This window comes from Macrobrachium nipponense, chromosome 28 (assembly GCF_015104395.2).
Source record: "Macrobrachium nipponense isolate FS-2020 chromosome 28, ASM1510439v2, whole genome shotgun sequence".
In the NCBI taxonomy this organism is placed as follows: Eukaryota; Metazoa; Arthropoda; class Malacostraca; order Decapoda; family Palaemonidae; genus Macrobrachium; species Macrobrachium nipponense.
Genome location: NC_087217.1, coordinates 22,692,644 through 22,716,247, shown reverse-complemented (window position 1 = coordinate 22,716,247; position 23,604 = coordinate 22,692,644). Strand labels below are relative to the sequence as shown.

General features: G+C 37.6%; 2 protein-coding genes across 5 annotated transcripts in view; one reads left to right on the top strand and one right to left on the bottom strand.

Moving 5' to 3' along the window:
- Positions 1–263: 263 nt before the first annotated feature.
- Positions 264–14,603, bottom strand: LOC135201593 (carboxypeptidase B-like). Of its 2 annotated transcripts, none has more exons than XM_064230624.1 (6): positions 14,580–14,603; positions 5,456–5,536; positions 4,358–4,555; positions 3,380–3,490; positions 2,694–2,841; positions 264–1,060 (listed from the first exon to the last, which is right to left on the bottom strand). In XM_064230624.1, exons 1-6 carry the CDS (start codon positions 14,586–14,588, stop codon positions 348–350), a joined length of 1,260 nt encoding a protein of 419 aa, XP_064086694.1. In that variant the 5' UTR covers positions 14,589–14,603; the 3' UTR covers positions 264–347. The 2 variants fall into 2 exon arrangements, with proteins under 2 accessions (XP_064086694.1, XP_064086695.1); XM_064230625.1 differs by lacking the exon at positions 14,580–14,603 and adding an exon at positions 12,784–12,900.
- Positions 14,604–15,986: 1,383 nt separating this feature from the next.
- LOC135201591 (sarcoplasmic reticulum histidine-rich calcium-binding protein-like) overlaps positions 15,987–23,604 on the top strand; it is a 50,677-nt gene continuing 43,059 nt past the window's right edge. For 2 of the 3 annotated variants that reach the window (XM_064230622.1, XM_064230621.1), the window contains exons 1-3: positions 15,987–16,141; positions 20,628–20,988; positions 21,284–21,367. In XM_064230622.1, the coding sequence (XP_064086692.1) occupies positions 20,695–20,988; positions 21,284–21,367 (378 nt within the window). In that variant the 5' untranslated portion in view covers positions 15,987–16,141; positions 20,628–20,694. Of the gene's footprint in view, positions 16,142–20,627; positions 20,989–21,283; positions 21,368–23,604 lie in introns of those variants that run through there. The other variant, XM_064230623.1, reaches the window with a different exon arrangement.

Below are 23,604 nucleotides of genomic sequence, written 5' to 3'. Positions count from 1 at the left end.
ATATATATATATATATATATATATATATATATATATATATATATATATATATATATATGTATATATATATATATAATAGATATATATAAATATACATATCATATCTATATATATATATATATATATATATATATTATATAGAGTAAATCTATATATGTAGAATATAATATATAATAGATACACATATATATATATTAGATATATATATATATATATATTACCATATATATATATATATATTATATATTAATAATATTAGATATATATATATATCATTAATCTTCTCGAAAAGGGACGAAAATTATTATGAAAAAAGTTCTGGTACGAAAAATGTATTGCATAAGTCCTTAGCCAATGTTCTGAAGGATTTTCTGGAACCCATTCCAGACTTCCTCGATGCTGGGTTTAATTGCCTCGCTCGTCAGGAGGAAGCCCCTTTCTCCCTTGTCCCTGAGTTCCAGGGTATAGGCGTACCTCGCCGAGGTCTCGCTGTAGGCCCAGTCATCCGTAGCGCCGGAGGCGTAGTAAAGCCCCCCGGCTGAGTTCACCACGTCATAATCGTGATTGTGAATTTCACGAGCTCCTTCGGCAAATGCCTGACCAACCCTCACGAGTTCGTCTTTATTCTCCGCCTCCTCTTGAGAGGTCCACCCCCAAGGGTAGAGGAGGTCCTGCCCGTAGCTGTGCAGGGAAAAGAGCATGAGCAGAGAGCCGTTCCGTTCCAGCATCGCGTCCTTGAGCGCCTTGGTCTCGGGCTCGGAGAAGGGCGAGGGCCCCATGTACACCTCGCTGCAGGGGTAGTTCGACGCGCCGACTCCGAACTTGAAGTCCCAGTTGCGGTTGAGGTCGACGCCGTAGCAGTTGCTCCTCTGGTGGCTGTTGGCCCTCCGGTTCTTCCGCCACATGCGGTCTCCCGTGAAAGTGTACTCGTAGCCGTCCGGGTTGGCCATCGGGGCGAGGAAGAAATCGAAGTCGTTGTACTTGGCGCCATCGCCGGTCGCCAATTTGGAGATTAGGCCGAAGGCGACTGCGGGCGATATCCTCTCCCTCGCGTGAATACCTGGAAAAGGGGGTGGGGGCGATTTCCCTATTATATTTCTGAGTCGATTTTGTTGAGAATAAACATTTACTCGGTAGATTTTGCTTAATGTAGAATTTGAGTCATTTTGCATCAAAATTTTATAAGAGTATCCCACGTAAATTACATTATGACTCTTTTAACCATATAGTCACTGAAGACTAGGCCCACATATCTACAGAGTTTACTATAATCTTCTATTACAGAGATCACTGTTAATAGATTTTATTTTCACTGAATGAGTTTTAGCATAACGTTACATTTACTTAGCAGATTTTGCATAATGTAGAATTTAAGTCCTTTCTCATCAAAATTTGTATGTATCCCATGTAAATTACATTATGATCCTCTTAACCATAGTCACTGAAGACTAGGCCTATATATCTCTACAAAGTTTACTATAATATTCTGTTATAGAGATCACTGTTAATAGATTTTATTTTCACTGAATGATTTTAGTTATGTCATGATTTTCATTCTGATATAAACTATCACTTGGGCAGATTTTGAAGTTTATATTACCGAAAAATTTGATTGAAATGCAAATCATCATTTTGAACTTTTTGTGATTTTGGTGTTGCTTTATAATAAGAAATTCGATCAGAGTTTCTTTTTATTCTTAAGAAATGGAAATTATAGCAACTGAAATTAAATTGTTTCAATTAAATATATTGTACACAATTCTGCATACTTTTTGTTTATTTAAATGTATAAGTTTATTTATCATTTGTTAATCACTTTCTCTTTCTTTATTTCTCATTTTTTATTGGATAATAATAATAATAATAATAATAATAATAATAATAATAATAATAATAATAATAATAATAACAACAATAACATTATGTCTTCCCTTTCTTCTTCTTTAAAGTCATGTCGTTCTTCTAGGTACTCTACCTTACATTTGAGTGATTACCCATCCTAATACTGACCAAACTCAGCGTTGCCTAACGGGAAGGACAGATGTGCATCAAACGCCATACTAATGGTATATATTTGTGGTTACCCATCCATAAACTGACCTTAACCGGTAGTTTATTCACATCCCAACTTCTTCCCGTATTCTGACATGCTTTGGAATTCTCTTGCAGCCTTTGTTATTTTTTTCAGATTCATAACCTCTTTTATATAAGGCAAGAAAAAAAGGTCTGTCGCTCTCTCCTGATTTTGTGCTGTGGTCGGCAAATCATAATAAACGATGTCTTTGATCCCCAAGGGGCTACAGTAGATTCACATCAACCGTGCATCTGATGCCTAGGCCAGCCCCTTACGACACTCCTGATTGACTGTTAATAAGCCAGTCACAGGACTGGAGAAACTCTCAGTCTCTCGAGAGAGTTCACTCTCTCGAGAGACTGAGAGTTTCCACTCCAGCCCTGTGACTGGCTTATCAACAGCCAATCAGGAGCGTCGTTCAGGACGGGGTCTAGGCATCAGGTGTACGACTGATGCGAATCTACTATAGTACTAAACACGGCGTCCCAAGGGGCTTCTGTTATGAAACACCTCGGAGGTGACGCGTAGCTGCTCTATGAGCAGGAGCCCGTGCTGGCATAAGGCCAGCTTAATCTAAAACAACAATAACAAGCCAGAGTAGCACCAGCCAACTACTTGCCTCCTTCAATCCAAATTGCCCGAGCGTCGGGCTTATTAGACTTGATGTGGAGGAGCCAAATGTCTCGGTTTTCGTGGGACTTGCCTATCGAGGACAGACTCACGTTCGGGTAATGGGTCTCGTTTAACTGCTTCAGGTACCATTCCATCTGCGAAATGGAGACGACGTTTTATAATGATTCTTCAGGTTAGGAAAATTATGCATAGGATGATAGAAGGACTCGTCTTTCTTGTTTAACTTAGGCCTAGTATAATGTTAAGATTCTGTGGGACTTCTTGATTTTTCCGGTTTTCGTGACGTCATAGTCACATATGCGACTACAGCTTTGATCGTACACACACACACACACACACACACACACACATATATATATATATATATATATATAATATATATATATATATATATATATGAGACTAATATATAGACTAAGATGACAGAAGGATTCATTTTACTTGTTTAATTTGTTTTTAAGAGGGAAGCATCTAATATATTCTTATGATTATGACAGCATAGGCCTAATAAGAGTACTCGATTGTTAGTAAATTTCACCCAGAGAGTACCGCTGTTATTCCAAGAAATCGTATAATAATAATAATAATAATAATAATAATAATAATAATAATAATAATAATAATAATAATAATAATAATTTTACAGTGTCAACATCTATCGTCATGCCTTACCTGGTCAAATCTCATGTAAACATCTGTCAGAGGCTCCGGACAGTGGCTTTCAGTGCACGTTTGATGGTTTCCGGAAACGTCTCTTCTTCTTCTCTCGCTGTTTTCAATGCCCTGCAGCAATTGACAGTAACTTTTATTCTTTATATTATTCACTGTGACAATTACAGGGGATTGGATGGGTAAAGAGTAATGCCTTGATCTATAACTTCTATTCTTTATAATATATGGTGTGACAATTATAACGCCCTGATCTGTTGGGGGGTGGGGAATTAAAAACCTGATTTCGAGAAGTGAGGTAAGTTAGAGCTAGAAGTACCGATACAATGGTGCAACTTATTCTAGTGCCATCACGGAGCCTAATTCCCTACTACTGCTGCTACTAGCTATTCGAAAATTGTTAATGTTAGATATAAAAATCCAGTAAAGGAAGGAATTTATAAGAGATATAAGGTACTACAGAGACAACAAGCTTAAAAAACAAACACAAGCAAAGGAGGAATAGAACGAACTGGTGAGCCGTTTCATAGGCAAGTTTCGTCTACTACTAGTAGTACTATTACTAGTCTGTAGAATCAACCGCTTCATTAATTTCCACAGATGACTTAGCAACTCTATTCTTCCCGCAATCTTGCAGTTCCTGGAACCAATTTCATGGTACTATTGAAGTTTGTTATGGCCTCATGACGCTAATCAAACTGCCTCTTCCCACTTTTACCCCGGGGAGTTATGGGCTGCTCTATGAGCAAGAGCCTGTGCTGGCAAAAGGTCAGCTAAATCCAAAACAACAACAATTACCCTGAAGAAATCTTCAAACTCCTCAGTGCACGATTCAGAGATTGTCTTCCCCTTTATTGCCCAACTTTCGATTTTTCTACCTGCTCCCTTGTTTTTCCAGATCCCTGCCACCTTTCTTCCTTTATTAAGCAACTCCATTATCATACCAGGACAAGGAGAGGAGTCAGAGTACATAATTCTCACCTCGACATGGCTAGCCAAGTCGTCCACGAGAATCTCATAGGAGATTCCATCCTTCTGCAGGAGCTCGCTCACTCTGTCGATGTGGTGGGGAGCCACGCGAACCTGCTGGAGCTTTCGGGAGTGGTCTAGAATGTCCAGGAGGCCGTCGGCCATCAGCTGCCCTGGGAGGGCACTTTCTTTCCCGCCCAACTTCCAGATCTGGGGATTTGAAGAGAGATCTGTTTTTAGATTTGTTTGTGAATACCTTTGTGGAGATTGTGACATTAAGACTAAAATTTATAGTATATATATTTATTAATTAATATATATATATAGATATATATATATATATACATAAATATATTATATATATATCCTAAAGTATAAAAGGCCCATTTAAACACTCTGGTTTAAAGCTAAGGACTATATTTCAGTGGACTGACTCCCACCCTTATCAAGTAGTGAATGACAGAAGTTACATTGGCAAAATATATAGTGGGGGATACGCCCTTAGTGATGCCTTGGGTCACCACTAAGCCGACGTTTGTTCCGTTAATTGTCTTAATCCGCTTCATCGTTCCCTTAAGAAAGACATTGTCTATATGGTCAGAGTCCCAGGCTCCATTGGAAAGGTAGATCCTGTTATCTTGTTGTTTTATCAGTGAAGATTCTACCATATGACATTTATATGGATAGATGCTTTTGTAAAATATTCTGGATGAGTTCCAATCCATTGTATGGTTCGTGTTATTTATATGATGGAAAATTGCCGAAATATGTTGTCCATATCTAACTGAGCGCTTATGTTGAGTTAATCTTTCTGAGAGATATTATCCTTTGAATTCATAGTAAGGACTTATCACAATCCTTACAGGGGATTTTGTAGACTACTGCATCTTTAGAAACTGGTTTCTGCTGAACGTTAATTAAGGATTTCTCCAATGTGTTCGGATAAGTGAAGATGAAAGCGTTCAATTGGCCTAAGGTTTGCGGGAGTCAGTCCACCGAAATATAGTCCTTAGCTTTAAGCTAGAGCGTTTTAATGGGCCTTTTATACTTGAGATGTATGCTGTTTTAAGAGAAGTATTTATTTACATCTATAATGACACAAATGATTACCTGATGTCCAGCAAGGTACTGATAAGAACCCTCCGTCTGGCGATAACACGCGAGCAGAGTCGTCAGTAACAAGGGCAGCATCTGCAAAAAGAAAAAAAAAAAAATAAGTCCCTGTATCTTTCCTTAGAATAAATATATAATGAAAAGCGTTTGAAATTGGACATTTGAGTTAGATGTATAAACTGAACATCAAGCTACGACGTTAAAAGCTTGCGTCGTAACGCAAGTACCTAATTGTTTGTATGTTTATTCGTGGCAACGTCGTCACTGATCTGACCTTGAGGTTGGGGTAGACCTAGGTGGCGCTGCCGTTTTCAGATTAGCTGTGAGGTGTTTCTAAAAATGTTATTTATTTTGAAACATACTTCCAATTTCCTTATATAGTTTGATTGAAGTAGTCTTTAAAGATTCCAAAATTGCAATAAAAAAACACGGAGTTAACTGTAATATGAGATGAATATTGTATACAAGTAGGGTAAGTAAAATCCATTAAGGGTACTACTACCTGTTTTCGATATATATATATATATATATATATATATATATATATATATATATATATATATATATATAATAAAAGGAGCCCATAAAAACGCCAAAATATAAAAAGAAAGTACTATATTTCAGAGACAGCTGTGTGTGTCTCTCTCTCTTCCTGAAGAGAGAGAGAGAGACAGCTGTCTCTGAAATATAGTACTACTTTCTTTCTATATTTTGGCGTTTTTATGGGCTCCTTTTTTTAGATGGAATTCTGTTGTGACAGACCATTTTTTACATATATATATATATAATAAATATATATATATAGATATATATATATATATATATATATATCTATATATATATATAATATTATATATCTAATTCTATATATATGCAGGAACTTCGTTTGCAAGATTAAAGATAATAATATTCCATCGCTACAGAACTTACTCTTGACAAGAATGAACGATCATGTCTACATCCATGCTACTTATAACAATAGTCAAGGCTATACAACCTGATTATTTTTCTTGTATCCATCCACTAATTCTCAATAATGCTTTCATTCACTTAAGTTCATTGTTATTGAAGATATTTAAGCTCTGTGATTTTATTTGACGATTTCTGCTTAGTGCATAATCCAATTATTTTTTAGTCATTGCTCTTTTGTCATTAAAAGGACAAAGAAATGTTCCACTTCCTTCGAGGTTGGAATCATATGCAGATAATATCATTAAAAGACTTTTTACGAATGTTCGTTGAATTCTGGATCCCGTGTCTAAGATATTTGTCTACGAATTTTGAGCTGTAAATGTTAGATTGTTTGATGAATGCACCATTACGCGAGGCACAAGGCCAACTTAAACTTGAATATATCAAATTATACTTGAATTTATCAAATTACATTTGATATTGTCAAATTACACTCGAATTTAGGTATCAGTTTGCAATTGAATTAATCAGATTCTATTTGAATGTATCAAATTACAATTGAATATCAAATTGCAATCTAATCAAATTACAATTGAATTTATCCAATTATAATTGAATTGATCAAATTACAATTAAATTTGTTAAATCAAAGTTGAAATTATCAAATTACAATTGAATATATCACATTACAATTGAATTTAACAGATTACAATGAATTTATCAAATTACAATTGAATTTAACAGATTACAATTGAATTTGTCAAATTACAATTGAAATTAACAGATTTCAATTGAATTTGCCAATTACAATTTGTCAAATTATAATTGAATTTATCACATTACAATTGAATTTAACAAATCACAATTGAACTTCTCTAATTACAATTGAATTTATGAAATTACTCTTGAATTTATCGAGGCATTATGATAATTAAAAACTTTGAATTTATTCTCGGCTTTGTATTTTACGTATTGTCGTAACCCTTGTTCCTGATATTACTAAAAGAGTGTTTTTTTTTTCATTAGCTGTGAGCAATTATACGAATTAACATGCTAGTGCACCTACCCACGGTATTATTCAGGTGTATTACGTCATAAGTGGCCTTTTGGTTAGTGACGTGAAGGTCAACAAGTGTACAAAGCTATAATTTCTATAACATTAATGCATCTGTTTCCTTGGTACACGTATTTCCATTTCTGCCGGAGATTGGTCTCGTTTAGCTAGAGTGGTTCGTGGTGTTAGGTTTCTGCTTCCTAACAGTAATGTTTATAACTTAGATCAACGACAGATGGTCTCTCATTTGTCACTTTTCATAAGTTGTATTATGATAGAGATCTTTCACATTCACAACTGATCCCTGATCTCTCTGCCAAGAGCAAGCAGGTCAGCTGAACAGCTGCACCAATATGGAATAAATGTGCCTCTCTGTCGAACGTCTCAGTTCCAGGGGTCCTTTATCCCTCACATTGCTGGACTGTGGAACAACAGCTTCCCAGAGGACATCGTGCAGATGGAACTTATAGGAAGTTCAAGCAGAGATACAATACAGTGTAGTACTAGTGGTACTATAGGAAGTTCAAGCGGAGATACAATACAGTGTAGTACTAGTGGTACTATAGGAAGTTCAAGCGTAATACCAATACAATGTAGTACTAGTGGTACTATAGGAAGTTCAAGCGTAATAGCAACACAATGTATTACTAGTAGTACTACCCAAGGTTTACCCTAATACAATTTCCCTCGTATTTGAATATTGTACTTAGCACAATTTTGTCAGTTTATTAATGTTTTCTCTGCTAATAACTTATCTCTTTCTATGTTTTCTGTTACCCTATTACTTCTTTCTAATGAACTCCATATTCTTTGGAAGCTTGAATTTCAAGTCAGTGGCCCCTTTGGTGGGCTTGTTCCATATGAATAGGGTTCATCTTCTGAATAATAATAATAATAATAATAATAATAATAATAATAATAATAATAATAATAATAATAATAATAATAATAATAATAATAATGTTAAGAAATTCAGTCTCGTGAAAACAAATTGTTCAAAAATATCCAACAACAATAACAAAAACAATAATAATAATAATAATAATAATAATAATAATAATATAATAATAATAATAATAATAATAATAATAGATCCAACGGTACATGAACAGGAATAAGGGATACCAACAGAACAAACTATTCGGAACCAACCAGAAAAGACTATACAGCCAACTAAGAGGGGAAGACAACCACCCAGAAATTCCTGAAGCTGAACCAAGTAAGAGACTCTGGGAAAACATATGGAGGCAATATCCGGCCGTATCAACAAACACAACAAACCAATGCACGGACAATACATGAGACAGACTAAAGAACTAGCCAGCGATGACACATGGCAATGGCTACAGAGGGGAGAGCTAAAGAAGGAAACTGAAGGAATGATAACAGCGGCACAAGATCAGGCCCTAAGAACCAGATATGTTCAAAGAACGATAGACGGAAATAACATCTCTCCCATATGTAGGAAGTGCAATACGAAAAATGAAACCATAAACCACATAGCAAGCGAATGCCCGGCACTTGCACAGAACCAGTACAAAAAGAGGCATGATTCAGTAGCAAAAGCCCTCCACTGGAGCCTGTGCAAGAAACATCAGCTACCTTGCAGTAATAAGTGGTACGAGCACCAACCTGAGGGAGTGATAGAAAACGATCAGGCAAAGATCCTCTGGGACTATGGTATCAGGACGGATAGGGTGATACGTGCAAACAGACCAGACGTGACGTTGATTGACAAAGTCAAGAAGAAAGTATCACTCATTGATGTCGCAATACCATGGGACACCAGAGTTGAAGAGAAAGAGAGGGAAAAAATGGATAAGTATCAAGATCTGAAAATAGAAATAAGAAGGATATGGGATATGCCAGTGGAAATCGTACCCATAATCATAGGAGCACTAGGCACGATCCCAAGATCCCTGAAAAGGAATCTAGAAAAACTAGAGGCTGAAGTAGCTCCGGGCCTCATGCAGAAGAGTGTGATCCTAGAAACGGCATACATAGTAAGAAAAGTGATGGACTCCTAAGGAGGCAGGATGCAACCCGGAACCCCACACTATAAATACCACCCAGTCGAATTGGAGGACTGTGATAGAGCAAAAAAAAAAAAAAAAAAAAAAAATAATAATAATAATAATAATAATAATGATAATAATAACAATAATAATAAGATCCAACGGTACATGAACAGGAATAAGGGATACCAACAGAACAAACTATTCGGAACCAACCAGAAAAGACTATACAGCCAACTAAGAGGGGAAGACAACCACCCAGAAATTCCTGAAGCTGAACCAAGTAAGAGACTCTGGGAAAACATATGGAGCAATCCGGTATCACACAACAAACATGCAACATGGCTCCAGGAAGTCAAGGAAGAAGAAACAGGGAGAATAAAACAAAGATTCACACAGATCACGACAGACACAGTCAGACACCAACTAAAGAAAATGCCAAACTGGAAAGCCCCAGGTCCCGATGAAGTCCATGGATACTGGCTCAAAAACTTCAAGGCCCTACACCCACGAATAGCAGAACAACTCCACCATTGTATCTCAAATCACCAAGCACCCAAATGGATGACCACAGGAAGAATATCCTTAGTACAAAAAGACAAGAGTAAGGGAAATATAGCCAGTAACTACATGCCTATCACCTGCCTACCAATAATGTGGAAGTTACTTACAGGTATCATCAGTGAAAGGCTATACACTACCTAGAGGAGACAAACACCATCCCCCACCAACAGAAAGGCTGCAGAAGGAAGTGTAGGGCCACAAAAGATCAGCTCCTGATAGACAAAATGGTAATGAAGAACAGTAGAAGAAGGAAAACCAACCTATGCATGGCATGGATAGACTATAAGAAAGCCTTCGACATGATACCACATACATGGCTAATAGAATGCCTGAAAATATATGGGGCAGAGGAAAACACCATCAGCTTCCTCAAAAATGCAATGTGCAACTGGAATACAATACTTACAAGCTCTGGAATAAGACTAGCAGAGGTTAATATCAGGAGAGGGATCTTCCAGGGCGACTCACTGTCCCCACTACTCTTCGTAGTAGCCATGATTCCCATGACAAAAGTACTACAGAAGGTGGATGCCGGGTATCAACTCAAGAAAAGAGGCAACAGAATCAACCATCTGATGTTCATGGACGACATCAAGCTGTATGGTAAGAGCATCAAGGAAATAGATACCTTAATCCAGACTGTAACGATTGTATCTGGGGACATCATGATGGAGTTTGGAATAGAAAAATGCGCCTTAGTCAACATACAAAAAGGCAAAGTAACGAGAACTGAAGGGATAAAGCTACCAGATGGGAGCAACATCAAACACATAGATGAGACAGGATACAAATACCTGGGAATAATGGAAGGAGGGGATATAAAACACCAAGAGATGAAGGACACGATCAGGAAAGAATATATGCAGAGACTCAAGGCGATACTCAAGTCAAAACTCAACGCCGGAAATATGATCAAAGCCATAAACACATGGGCAGTGCCAGTAATCAGATACAGAGCAGGAATAGTGGAATGGACGAAGGCAGAACTCCGCAGCATAGCTCAGAAAACCAAGAAACATATGACAATACACAAAGCACTACACCCAAGAGCAAATACGGACAGACTATACATAACACGAAAGGAAGGAGGGAGAGGACTACTAAGTATAGAGGACTGCGTCAACATCGAGAACAAAGCACTGGGCCAATATCTGAAAACCAGTGAAGACGAGTGGCTAAAGAGTGCATGGGAAGAAGGACTAATAAAAGTAGACGAAGACCCAGAAATATACAGACAGGAGAATGACAAACAGAACAGAGGACTGGCACAACAAACCAATGCACGGACAATACATGAGACAGACTAAAGAACTAGCAAGCGATGACACATGGCAATGGCTACAGAGGGGAGAGCTAAAGAAGGAAACTGAAGGAATGATAACAGCGGCACAAGATCAGGCCCTAAGAACCAGATATGTTCAAAGAACGATAGACGGAAATAACATCTCTCCCATATGTAGGAAGTGCAATACGAAAAATGAAACCATAAACCACATAGCAAGCGAATGCCCGGCACTTGCACAGAACCAGTACAAAAAGAGTCATGATTCAGTGGCAAAAGCCCTCCACTGGAGCCTGTGCAAGAAACATCAGCTACCTTGCAGTAATAAGTGGTACGAGCACCAACCTGAGGGAGTGATAGAAAACGATCACGCAAAGATCCTCTGGGACTATGGTATCAGGACGGATAGGGTGATACGTGCAAACAGACCAGACGAGACGTTGATTGACAAAGTCAAGAGGAAAGTATCACTCATTGATGTCGCAATACCATGGGACACCAGAGTTGAAGAAAAAGAAAAGGAAAAAATGGATAAGTATCAAGATCTGAAAATAGAAATAAGAAGGATATGGGATATGCCAGTGGAAATCGTACCCATAATCATAGGGGCACTAGGCACGATCCCAAGATCCCTGAAAAGGAATCTAGAAAAACTAGAGGCTGAAGTAGCTCCAGGACTCATGCAGAAGAGTGTGATCCTAGAAACGGCACACATAGTAAGAAAAATGATGGACTCCTAAGGAGGCAGGATGCAACCCGGAACCCCACACTATAAATACCACCCAGTCGAATTGGAGGACTGTGATAGAGCAAAAAAAAAAAAATAATAATAATAATAATAAGTTAGCTGTTTCCCCAATTATGGGGTCTCAAAACAATAACAAAAAGACAGTGATAACTGCTACAGTCACCCTTCAGCTGCTCAATCGTGGATGAGCCTCCTGTGCAGAACACTTACATGTCGCTATCTGATTCATATACCTACATAGAGGGCTCACCAGCAATAAGCCAAATCCTCCATACACACTGCGCCACTCACCTCTGTCCTGTAACTTGACACTTACCTGAGATGTCACTTAGTATGCACTTTTCTTTTGTGTAAGTCTCAAAACGTCAGCAAATAGGTGATGAATACAGTATCCGTTTCAAATTTGGCAGAAGAAGGTATATCTGTCTGTTAATTTTTTTGTGTATTTTTCGGGATTATTTTAGTTTTTGTGGAAGATTTACTGAATCTACTAAGAATAATTTAATTGTATATTTTCCTCATCGAATTTTGCCCGTCATGGGACTAGGCCTAAATGAAAAACTATCTCTTCTTATGTCTGATTTCGAGTCTGTCTTTTCTCAGTGAATTTCTGGACATTCTAACTGGTCCCCGTCTGCCAGCACGGGCTCTTGCTCCCAGAGCAGCCCAAGAGCTTCATACACACTTTTTTTTCCCCACATCCTAGCCACCTCCTTCTCTTTTACGAACCTTTTCGCCTGATATACACACCTTTTCAAACGGAGCCGTTTACGAACCAGCCAGTTTCCACAGCACTTGTCCAAGTATACGACTAGTAACTTCTGCCACCTGAATCACTGGAGTTGGGGGTTGGGGGGAGGAGGCGCTATCACACCTGTGATACACATAGCTCTAGTTACAGAGGCCCCGGATGTATACCATACAGGTGGTGGGGTGGGGTGTGTAGGGCGGTAATGCCTCTTAGCCCAATTCAATATTAACGAAACGGGTTGAGACATTAGACTTCGGTGTTAATTACCTGCTGAACTCGTTAACTAGGACCAATTAGGACAAATGAATGAGGTCAGTTCTCAGTCTGGAGATGGGACATGACACGGTTTGTGTTTGAAGAGAAATGTTATCGGTTTTTAATCAGGTTTCATAACGTTTTTAGCACTAGAAAGAAGATAGGCCTATATAAAAAAAATTGTCGAGTTATTTTAGACATAAGTTGATTGTCGCGTCCCAGTTTATAGATTTTGATAGGTCCGAACAGGTGATATTTGTTTACCTGATCGGTTGTATCTGGTTTCAAGCGAACGTATACTAAATCATAATGATACGCGCGCACTCTCTCTCGAAACACACACTGCGTGTATAATATACATATACATATATATATATATATATATATATTATATATATATATATACATATATATATATATATATATATATATATCTAATATATATATATAGATATTTATATATATATATAATATATATATATATATATATATATATATATATATATATATATATATATATATATATATGTGTGTGTGTGTGTGTGTGTGTGTGTGTGTGTGTGTGTGTGTGTTTGCACGATCATTCATCATACCAACTTAACTGCACTCAAACAAGTTTCCAAACCTACAAGTGTCAACTTTGTAAAGACATTTTTAAAAATCTAACCTGAAAAGAGTATAATTTAGCCGCCTTCTAAAAAACATCAACCAGTATTTCATTTACGTCATCGTAGATGTTTTACGAAAAAGCTATATCAAATGATTTGGAATCAATCTTTATTTATATATATATATTTACCAAAGGTTCCGTGACGTCATTTGAAATGGTCCTACCTATTTACATAAATGAGAAATTCATCTCGGTGAGCTGGACGCCACTTGTGGACGAAGGCATTCGAAGGAGGTTAAAATTGCCTGAGAGAGAGAGAGAGAGAGAGAGAGAGAGAGAGAGAGAGAGAGAGAGAGAGAGAGAGAGAGAGAGAGAGAGAGAGGTGAGAGAGAGGAGAGAGAGAGAGAGAGAGTAGATCACAGGTAGTTTCGAAATTAAACAACCAAATTCCTCTCCACCCCACTTTTCTGAGCAGAAGTTTACCCTGGACTTTGAACGTCCTCTCCTTGTAATCACTCCGAGTCACTCGTGTTACTTCTTTTCACTTGGATGGCAATACCTTTCTCCTGGCATTTTTAAACTGAATGCTTTTGTATTTGTTTTTATCATACTATTATTAAGGCTGAGTCTTTTATGATGTTTTAATGTATTTGTATAATTTTTCACAGCTTTGATAACGAGGCTAGGCCTAGGAACGTTATAGTAGTAAACTTATGCAAATGCTTGAGGTGCCTTCCTCAAGTTAATTATGGCGTGGCAGTGTGGATGTGTCGGTTAATCTCAAAATGTATTTGTAATTAATTAGTAATAAGACGAGTTGAATTTACGGGTCTAGCAGAGCGCCTACAGCTGATTGGGATCCGAGGCCTAAGGAGAAAAGTAGTAAACGATAAAGAGTTACGTGCCCTCTCTTTCTCACTGAGACGTAACCTTGTGCATACTGCATAGTCTCCTCACTCTCTTGCAGTTGTAGTACTACCACTGTACCACATGATCTCTCCCTCAGGAATGGCTCTCGCTCTACTGAGGAGATCGGGGGTGGGGGCCGGTTACCCACCCTCAATGCTGGTTTTCAGGTGGTCGAAAATGGACAGTTTTATTATTATGTTGTTGAACATTGTGTAGATTTTTTTCACTCTGGTGAATCCTCACGTTGTTTATTCATTGCACTGAAATTAACTCTGCTTTTATTTTTCTTCAGCTTCCAGCTTGCCACTATATAAACTATAATCTTTATTATCTTAGTATTATGAAACTCCCGAGGAAAACTGTTGTATAGAAAATAAAAAAAAACTTTGGCTTGTATATATAACATGACCGATAGGATATATATTGTATCTAGTTCAACTTTATCAAAATTACTCTGTGCTCATGTTATATTGATTTTATTTTATTTAACCTTCAATTGAACGGAAACCGTTATCCTCGTCATTTCCGAAATAAAGCTATAGGACTATTTGTCAGGTCAACATGGGCAGTGGACTCCTCTCTCTCTCTCTCTCTCTCTCTCTCTCTCTCTCTCTCTCTCTCTCTCTCTCTCTCTCTCTCTCTCTCTCTCTCTCTCAGGAAAACGGGAAACGGGAAAAGAATTTCATGGGTTATCCCGAGACAGATAACCAATCACATTCTGATAAAAAAGAAAAAAAATTGTTAATCTAAATTCAAGGTGACAACTTATTGTGATTTAAGCATATGTGGTCTCCACGTTACAGTTTTTTTTATCTGTGTGGCTAACTAATGATAATATATATAATATATATTAACTATAATAATAGCCAATAGCTTCCTTATATATTTTAAAAATATTTTTATTCTTTTTTTGTCTGTCCACTTGACGGTAGATCGTCATTGGCACATTTCTTGATTTAAAATTCTTTCTCGCTTAATATAAATGACGCCAGGAATGTTATTGCTCCCGAAGGTATTAAAAAGACTTATTGCAGAAGCTATTAACAGGATTATTTTTTTATCGCTATCATCGTTAATTGCAATTTTTACGTTCGCTGTTGAATCGAACACATCCGTGTTATGGCAATCCGCCTTTAAGGACACCATTCGGTATTGATCTCATTTCCAATATGACATGACTTCACGTTTTAAAGGATATTTTAGTCTGGACGAACAAAATCTTCGCCGTAGAGTTGACGGGAGATCTAAAGGAAATTATTTCGCGTACGATTTTACGAAATGGCGACGTCTTTGCTCGGAAGCGGCGGCAAAATGGAGGCGTCCATTGCGACATGAAATCCATTTTTAGCTTATTTCGGTTTAGAATAATTAATTCCGTACATAATCTATTTTTAATTAAATTTATATTTAATTCTTACGTATAATAGCTTGTTTGAGTACTATCATAAAAGGAATCGAGGCGTATACGAGGCTATTTACCGAGTAGACAGCACCTAAAGCCACCTTTGCTTACCAACAAAAACAAGGGAGTCGCGTGCCAAGCTTCTCTTGTGACTCTTCGATTTATGTAAATGGATTTTAAGGTAATTAACAGCTCATTATTTCCCCGTTTGACCATTTTAACATTCGCGCCTTGGAGCAATCGTCAATTGAAAAGGTTAATATATTCGCGACGCGACGCGTAATGGCAGGAGAAGAGAGTTTCAACCGGTTATAGGCCTACTACCTAGGCTCCTTGAGACCGTTTTAATGAATATTTACGTTTAAATCATCAGAATTTATAGGCCTACGGCCTTGAATACGATTGTTATTGACATAGGCCGTATTTGAGATAATATAAATCTTTTAGAGTAACTTTTCAAAGCTCTTTGACTAGATAGAAGGGAGCTAGCTACGTCCTAACTCGCATACCATTGATTGAGGTTCCTCCAAAGCTTGGTTGGATAGACCTATGCCTATGTACTTGATAGGCCTACCTAAGTCACCCTTTCGTATGTTTATGTAGGTCAGTCACGCCATTAATTGTAAGGGTCGCCTTTAAAAAAGTCTCTGGCATAGCAAAATTAAGCTTCGTTTAGCCCGTAGCCCCGTTGATTGGGTCCCAAAGTAGAGTAGGACAGACGTAGGCCTACTGACTTGCTAGGCTTAGATCACTGCAACTAAGAGTCATAAATAGGCCTAAAGGTCTTTAAGGTATTTCTACAGAAGCAGTCCGTGCGGAGTGCAAGGAACGTAACTGCGGTTACGACATCCACTAGATTGGTGCCCAATGTAGTATTTCACCGTGTTTAGTACTGGCCCCTGGTGGGTTAATTACAGTCGTCCGAATAAATATTAGGTAATTCTAAGCCCTTATTCTGCAGTAAAGTAGACTAAGGCAGTTGACGTTTTCCTACCTTATTTTACTCACTGATCAAGAAGTTTAAGTAATATTTATTCGGACGACTGTAATTAACCCCCCAGGGGCCAGTACTAAACACGGCGAAATACATTGGGCGCCCCAAACCCTAGAGGATGTCGTATCCGCGGTTACGTTCCTTGTAGTCCGTGCGGAACTAGCCTAGCTATTCTTCAAAATTACCCTGCAAGAAATGTAACCGCAAAGACGACATCCACTAGGGATTGGGGCATCCAATGTATGTCGCCGTGTTTAGTACTGGCCCCTGGGGGTTAATTACAGTCGTCCGAATGCTAGGTAAATATTACTTTAAATTCTTGTTCAGTAAGTAAAATAGTGTAGGAAATCGTCAACTGGCATAGTCTACTTTATCGCGGAATGAGGGCTTAGAATGACCAAATATTACTTAAAATTCTTGTTCAGTTGGTAAAACTGCATAGAAGAACCGCAACTGCCATAGTCTAGGACGCCGCCAATAAGTAGCTACCCCACATCTACCGTCTTTAATTTAAAGGTTTATTTACGTTCTGATCCTAAATAGGTCTACACACCTTCAGGAATGAGTTGAACTTCCCAGGGCATACTGGCATAGGCTAGGCTAGGTAGACCTAGTGACTGTAAAATAGGATTATGTCATAGGCCTATTAGCTTAGGCTAGAACAATGCTTTGTCATCAAGGTAATTGTACAGAAGAGTTCAGTACAGAGATATTGATTGATTGTTAGCATTTTTTGACTGAACTAGCCTATAGTTTAGGTTAGGTTAGCAATAGGCCTAGGGTTATTTTTCGGAAGACTCCAGCCACCTCTCACATTATAACTTAGGTATATTTTTCTTTGGTAAAAAAACGTCAAAACCAAAAAATTCTTTTCAATGCATAACTTGCGCAAATCTTTAAAACAGATAAAAGAATTCAATCACGTTACGACTTGTAAGACCATACCAGCCCCCTCTGTAGGGTAAACGACCAAACGGCAACATAGCGGCCACTTCTTGAAAATGCATTTGAATTACGTCATTATTTCGTAAATTAAGAGAAAACACTTTGAGAGAAGCATAGAGGTCTCTGTTGGATAGGCCACAACTCGTGATTGATGCTCATGGCAGTGAATTCAAGTACTTTTTCGGGAAGGTGGCCGCCAAGTAATTCTAGGGAATAACTCTGCACGGACTGCAAGGAACGACAGCCTTTAGGGACTGGGTCATCAAATGTATTTCCCCATGTTTAGTACCTGCCCCTGGGAGTTAATTACAGTCAACCCCAAAAAAATAACGGTAAATTCTTAATAAGCAATCAAAATATTACAAGAAACTGTAATATCCAAAGAAATATCTGATGCAGAGTTATTACATAGATCTACCGGCTGCCATGTCGCTACTCGGTCATTCACTCTTGGGTATTAAGGATATAAGTAAGAGAGACAATCCTAGCCTGACCAAGGTCACAAACACCTCCTGGCTTACAGTTTAATAATTAACACAATATTATATATAATGTGCTTATTCAAACATTATTGTGAGGTGAAAACAATAAAAAACAATGTAATAATAAGTTTATTCTATAATGATTTTGGTTTTTCATTTTTTACCAATATTTTTTAGTGGCCACATGATGGTGTAGCATTTCTAATCTGGCACTCATACGTACACAGAAACTGAAGTTGTGAAATTTTAGTGTCAGTAAGAATTGGGTTTGTTGTGCCGTTGGTTAGTGGAGTGTTTATGGATATAAATTCAAGTGCCCTTTAAGGGGGCCGGCCGGCTAATGCCATTCTTTAAGGACAGGACTTTGATATTCATACCATTTAATAAGGTGACCTGGGACATCTCCAGACTGCATATGATTTTCGCCTCTGACCTTCGGTTTTGTGACACCAGGGCGATTTATCCCGAAAATAACCATTTTTCAAATTCTATCTCCTCCCTTGATATTTAATATTAAGACCTGGGATTACTACCATATATAGACCTGATATAGACCTCCAATCAAGTGAGGATTTTTTTTTTCTAAAAGTATATAATTTTTTTGCTAGATATGAATTTTTCATTATGGTAAAAAAATAAACCCTATAAATTAGGAAAACAAAATTTATAAAAACAAAAAACTAAACAAAAATTGGAAAAAAGGGCTTCATTTGATTGTTCTATAATGTCTTTCTGAGTTATATACCAAATTCCAATGTTATAGCTTTAAAACTAAGTGAGAAGATAGATTTTGAAGGTCAATAACTATAGTTTTGAGATACGGTCGTTCAAAGTTTTTCTTCGTATTTTTATAAGGACAATGTTAATAAATAATGATTATTATGAATGTATATTTCTTTTTTGTGTATTAATAAACCAAAACTATTTTATTTATCATAATTTAATCATAAATGATGATCCCTTGCTCATATATCGTAACTTGGGGCACTGTGTCAGGCAAGACAGGGCACTTCTTCCTTGGAAACTCTTTCTCTCTCCTTCACTAACTCGGCTTATTACAGCGAATTTTCTTCTTCTGTATGTTAGCTAGATGTTTTCCTAGTATTTTCCATTGACTTCCGTTGAAATTCTTGCCGAAACAAAAATAAACAAGCGTAAATGCAAGAGAATGTCAAGAGGTGAAATTCGAAGTTGTACTCTCTTTTTACAAAGACAATGTTAATAAATCATGATTATTATGAATTTCATATTCCTTTTTGGGTATTAACAAACCAAAACTATGTTATTTATCATAAATTAAGATCCCTTTGCTCAAAGATCGTAGCCTGGGGGACAGTGTGACGTGTGCTTCAGGCAAGACGGGGGCGTTTACTTACTACGCAACCCTCCCCCTCTCTCTTCACTAACTACGCTAATATCACATATATTATGATATTCCGTAATCATATTAGAGCAAATTTTCTTCGTCTTTATGTTAGCGAGACGTTTTCCTTGTCTTTTCCTCATTGGCATGATGAAATTCTTGCCGAAACATAAAAAGCAAGCAAATGTCAGAGAAGAAATTCGAACGTGTAGACTACTTGAAGTACGTGCTCACACTGAATCATGGGATACTCCCTGAGTCCCCTCTGCGACTCACAGAATCACTACAGATGCCATTTCTCACAATTTCTTTGACAATAATTATCAAAATTGATGATAACTGAAGAAATATTGCATTTTCTTGTACAGATGAATGTTTTAGGCTTATTTAGTTATGTTTACTAATTACCCCGTAACTACGAAAGTAAGAGGAATTTTGACAAAATATTTTGTATACGTATTCTCAATTGCCATATGAAGCTCCATGAATTTTTTCATGACTTTGCATTTTTCGCCCTATACCCCCACATTTAAGGGTTCCGGCCGGCCCCCTTAAGGGGGTAGTGCGCTTTGTGGGTATTACTTGAGAGTCTTTGCTGTGTCCCTTTGGCCCCTAGTGGCAACCCCTTTCTTTCCTTTTCTGCACCCTATTCATATTCTTTTCCTTCCATTTTACTTTCCACCCTCATCTAAGGATTGTTTTACAGTGCAACTGTGAGGTCTTCCTTCTTTTATACTTTTAAAACTAATTTCGTTTCCCTTTCAGCTCTGAATGACCTCATAGGTCCCAGCACCTGGCCTTTGGCTCAAATTTGATGTTCCATTCCATTATATATTGCATAAATTCAAGTGACAAGAATTAAAATCACCCTAACCTGTTTCAGATGCCGCCCCGTCCCCGTGGGAAGATGCACAGAGGTGGAGGAGGAGGCGGAGGGATGAGAGGGGGTTATGGAGGCCATGGGGGAGGTCATGGCAGAGGCCACTGGGACAGAGATCACGGTGGTGGTGGAAGAGGAGGTGGAGGGGGAGGAGGGGTGGTGGAGGTGGGGGTGGAGGGGCTACAGAGGAAGAGGTCGAGGTGGTGGCCATCGTGGTGGACGTCCTGATTACTACCACGGTCGCCGCAAGAGCCGTAGTCCCCCACCCCGTCAGCGTCACGACCACGGAAAGCTGTTGGCAAACTTGGGCCCAGAAGCCCAGTTAGCTCTGACAACAGCCCTGATCAACTCAGTTCTAAAGACAGTAAGTGGTATAGAAAACACAGGAGGTGTGAATTATGTATTTTGTGGTTATCCTTAATTCTGTATTCCTGTTTTTAAAGACTAAGTGGTAGAAGACACAATGGTGTGAATTGTTAAGTATTTTGATGGTAAGAATAACTTGATGACCTTATTTCTGTATTCCTTTGTAAAATAGTGACAGGAATGCAAAAGTTTCAACTAGAGGAACAAGTATATATTAAGATTATGAGAGTACAGTATTTTTGTAATTTTGTAAAAATGTAGCAGGTAGTACTTAAATGGCACCCTGCTTTCAGGATGGAAGGGACGGCAGAGGGATGTATCGCGACAGGGACAGACACAGGGATGGCCGACGCGAGGGCCGTGGAGGATACTTTCGTGTAAGCAACCAAACGTTTATTGTGCTTTTTAAGAAGCTTTTGGTCTGGGCAATGAAGAAAGATTTGACACTTCATAATTGTTGATGCACTTATGAATCTTTAGAAAACCAAGCTATAACTAGCAAATGCTTGTAAATCATTTTTATAACCTGTGTTAGCCATAACTAAGGCAATTTCTGGCTAATTCTTTGCCAGTAGTTGAGTAGTGTTTTAATGAATGTCTTAGAAAATAACTTTATTTAACTCTTGGATTTGATCCTCGGAGCCTTCATTTTTCGTTGCTGCTATGTAGTAAGAGAGGAAATATTGTTAACTTGTATTATATTTTGAAGCTGTAACTTATTATATTAGTCATGTAGTCAAGGGAATATTTTTTTTCTGGGGAAAGAGAAAATGAATGTAAAATTAAGGCAAATTTTGTGCATAATATTCTACCTTCAAGGCTAGATTAACAGTGCCAATGTAGTAGCAGTTTCACCCCATCACTTATTTACTCAATATCTGACATACATTAGGTATTTTGTGCCTACATGTAACCTACTTTCTGACCTAGGCTAACTAAATAAAGGAATGAACATTGGCTTCACTGCCATCATTAACAATTTGCATTCGCTTTCCTTTCGTCAGATTAGGTGTCCAAAGTTCAGTTGTCTTGCTCTTTGATTTCTCAGTCTTTTTCTATCCCTATACCTACTTATTCAAGTTCTCTATCCCTCTACTACTCATCATTTGTAATTTAGTTATCTATAAATGAGTTTTAGTGTCTGGTAGTCAGTCCTCCGCAGAATCCAGAACCATTTTCTGACATGCACATCTGATGTGTAAGGAAACGCTGATCTCATATCTTGAATAATTTACTGTTCTCATCATTATTTAAATACCTGTAGTACAAATTCTTCCAATAACCCAGCAAACTTCCTCCACCTTATCCAGATTGTTGCTAATGGTTTTCTTGAAGCTTTTTTAGTACTGGGATCACAATCTGTTATGCCACCAAGATATGTTCTTCATTTCTACTGTTAGCTCTTACGTATATAGCCAGCATTAATATTTTTTGTGCCATTAAGTATGGCAGTCCTCTGCATTTCCTGTGATGTATGTACATACTTTGCAATGTTGGGTACACCTGTAAATTCAGGTCTTTCTAATGAGAACCAAGAGGTTTTTCATCCATGCTTATGCTCATCACATGATATTTTGGGTTGCAGCAGTATACTTTAGTACTTTATTGTCTTGAAGAATGTTACTTACCTCTTATTTGCTGTGTTTTTAAGCAAATATTTTTCTGTTTAGCATATATGTATTGCAGTTCAAGCATTCCAGTTGTCATCTGTTAATCACTGAAGAAAATATGTAAAAAAAAATAGTGTGTAGATAGAGTGAGAAATTTATTTTATAGGCCACATGGAATTATGTGGGTGGTTTGGGACTATACTTGACTCCTTAAACAGTGTTGTACACTGATAGGAGTATTATTTATTCTATAAAACGCAAACACTCAAGAAGTAATAATGATGCATTGTTGTAGATTGTCAGGATAGATATTCCTCGTTGCCTTGTGCAACATTAAAGTGCAACAAAAGTTGTAGGAAAGCTTTGTAACAACAGTTTTTGAACTCTTGCCTTCCCCAACATTGTAGTTTTATGTTTATGCTTTTACCTTGCTTCCCATGGTTTCTTCTTTCAACCTTTTTCACTTTTATCTATATTTTCACCCCTTAAGAAAGATTGAATCCTTTGGACCACCCATTTGAGAGTAGTTTTCATAATTTGCGTTTATAGCCAAATGATATAAACAGTTATATTGCTCAGCTTTTGTTTGCTTAGCCAAATTCTTGGATAATTAGAACAATTCACAAAAAATTAAAACCATTGTTTTCCTTGAAATTTGTCACTTCTTGGCAATTTTATTGTTTGAAAATTAATTATGCAACCTCATTTTCTTTTTAGGTGCAAAGGTTTTTCTTGGGCAGTTTTTTGTCACCAACTTATCATTATATTTCTATCAGCAGCAGCTAGGATCAATTGTAGTTGAGTAAATGTTTCCACCATTCTTTTGTCATTTTTGTGTCACAACATGGTTATAGAACAGTTTGCATGTTGCAAATACCATACTGTAGTGCTTTTGATGTTTGAACATATAGCTTGGATTTCTAAAGATGTTTTGCAGTCAGCATTGCTTTTGTTCATGATTTATAGGATAATGAAGGTGTTTTGGTATCATCAGTCACTTGATA

What these genes read in the sequence shown, in the direction of transcription:
- LOC135201593 (XM_064230624.1), bottom strand. An exon ending in AGTACCTTGCTGGACATCAG is followed by an intron (nt 4,556 to 5,455) that starts GTAATCATTTGT and finishes TCAAATCCCCAG; the next exon opens with ATCTGGAAGTTGGGCGGGAA. An exon ending in ACTTGGCTAGCCATGTCGAG is followed by an intron (nt 3,491 to 4,357) that starts GTGAGAATTATG and finishes CAATTGCTGCAG; the next exon opens with GGCATTGAAAACAGCGAGAG.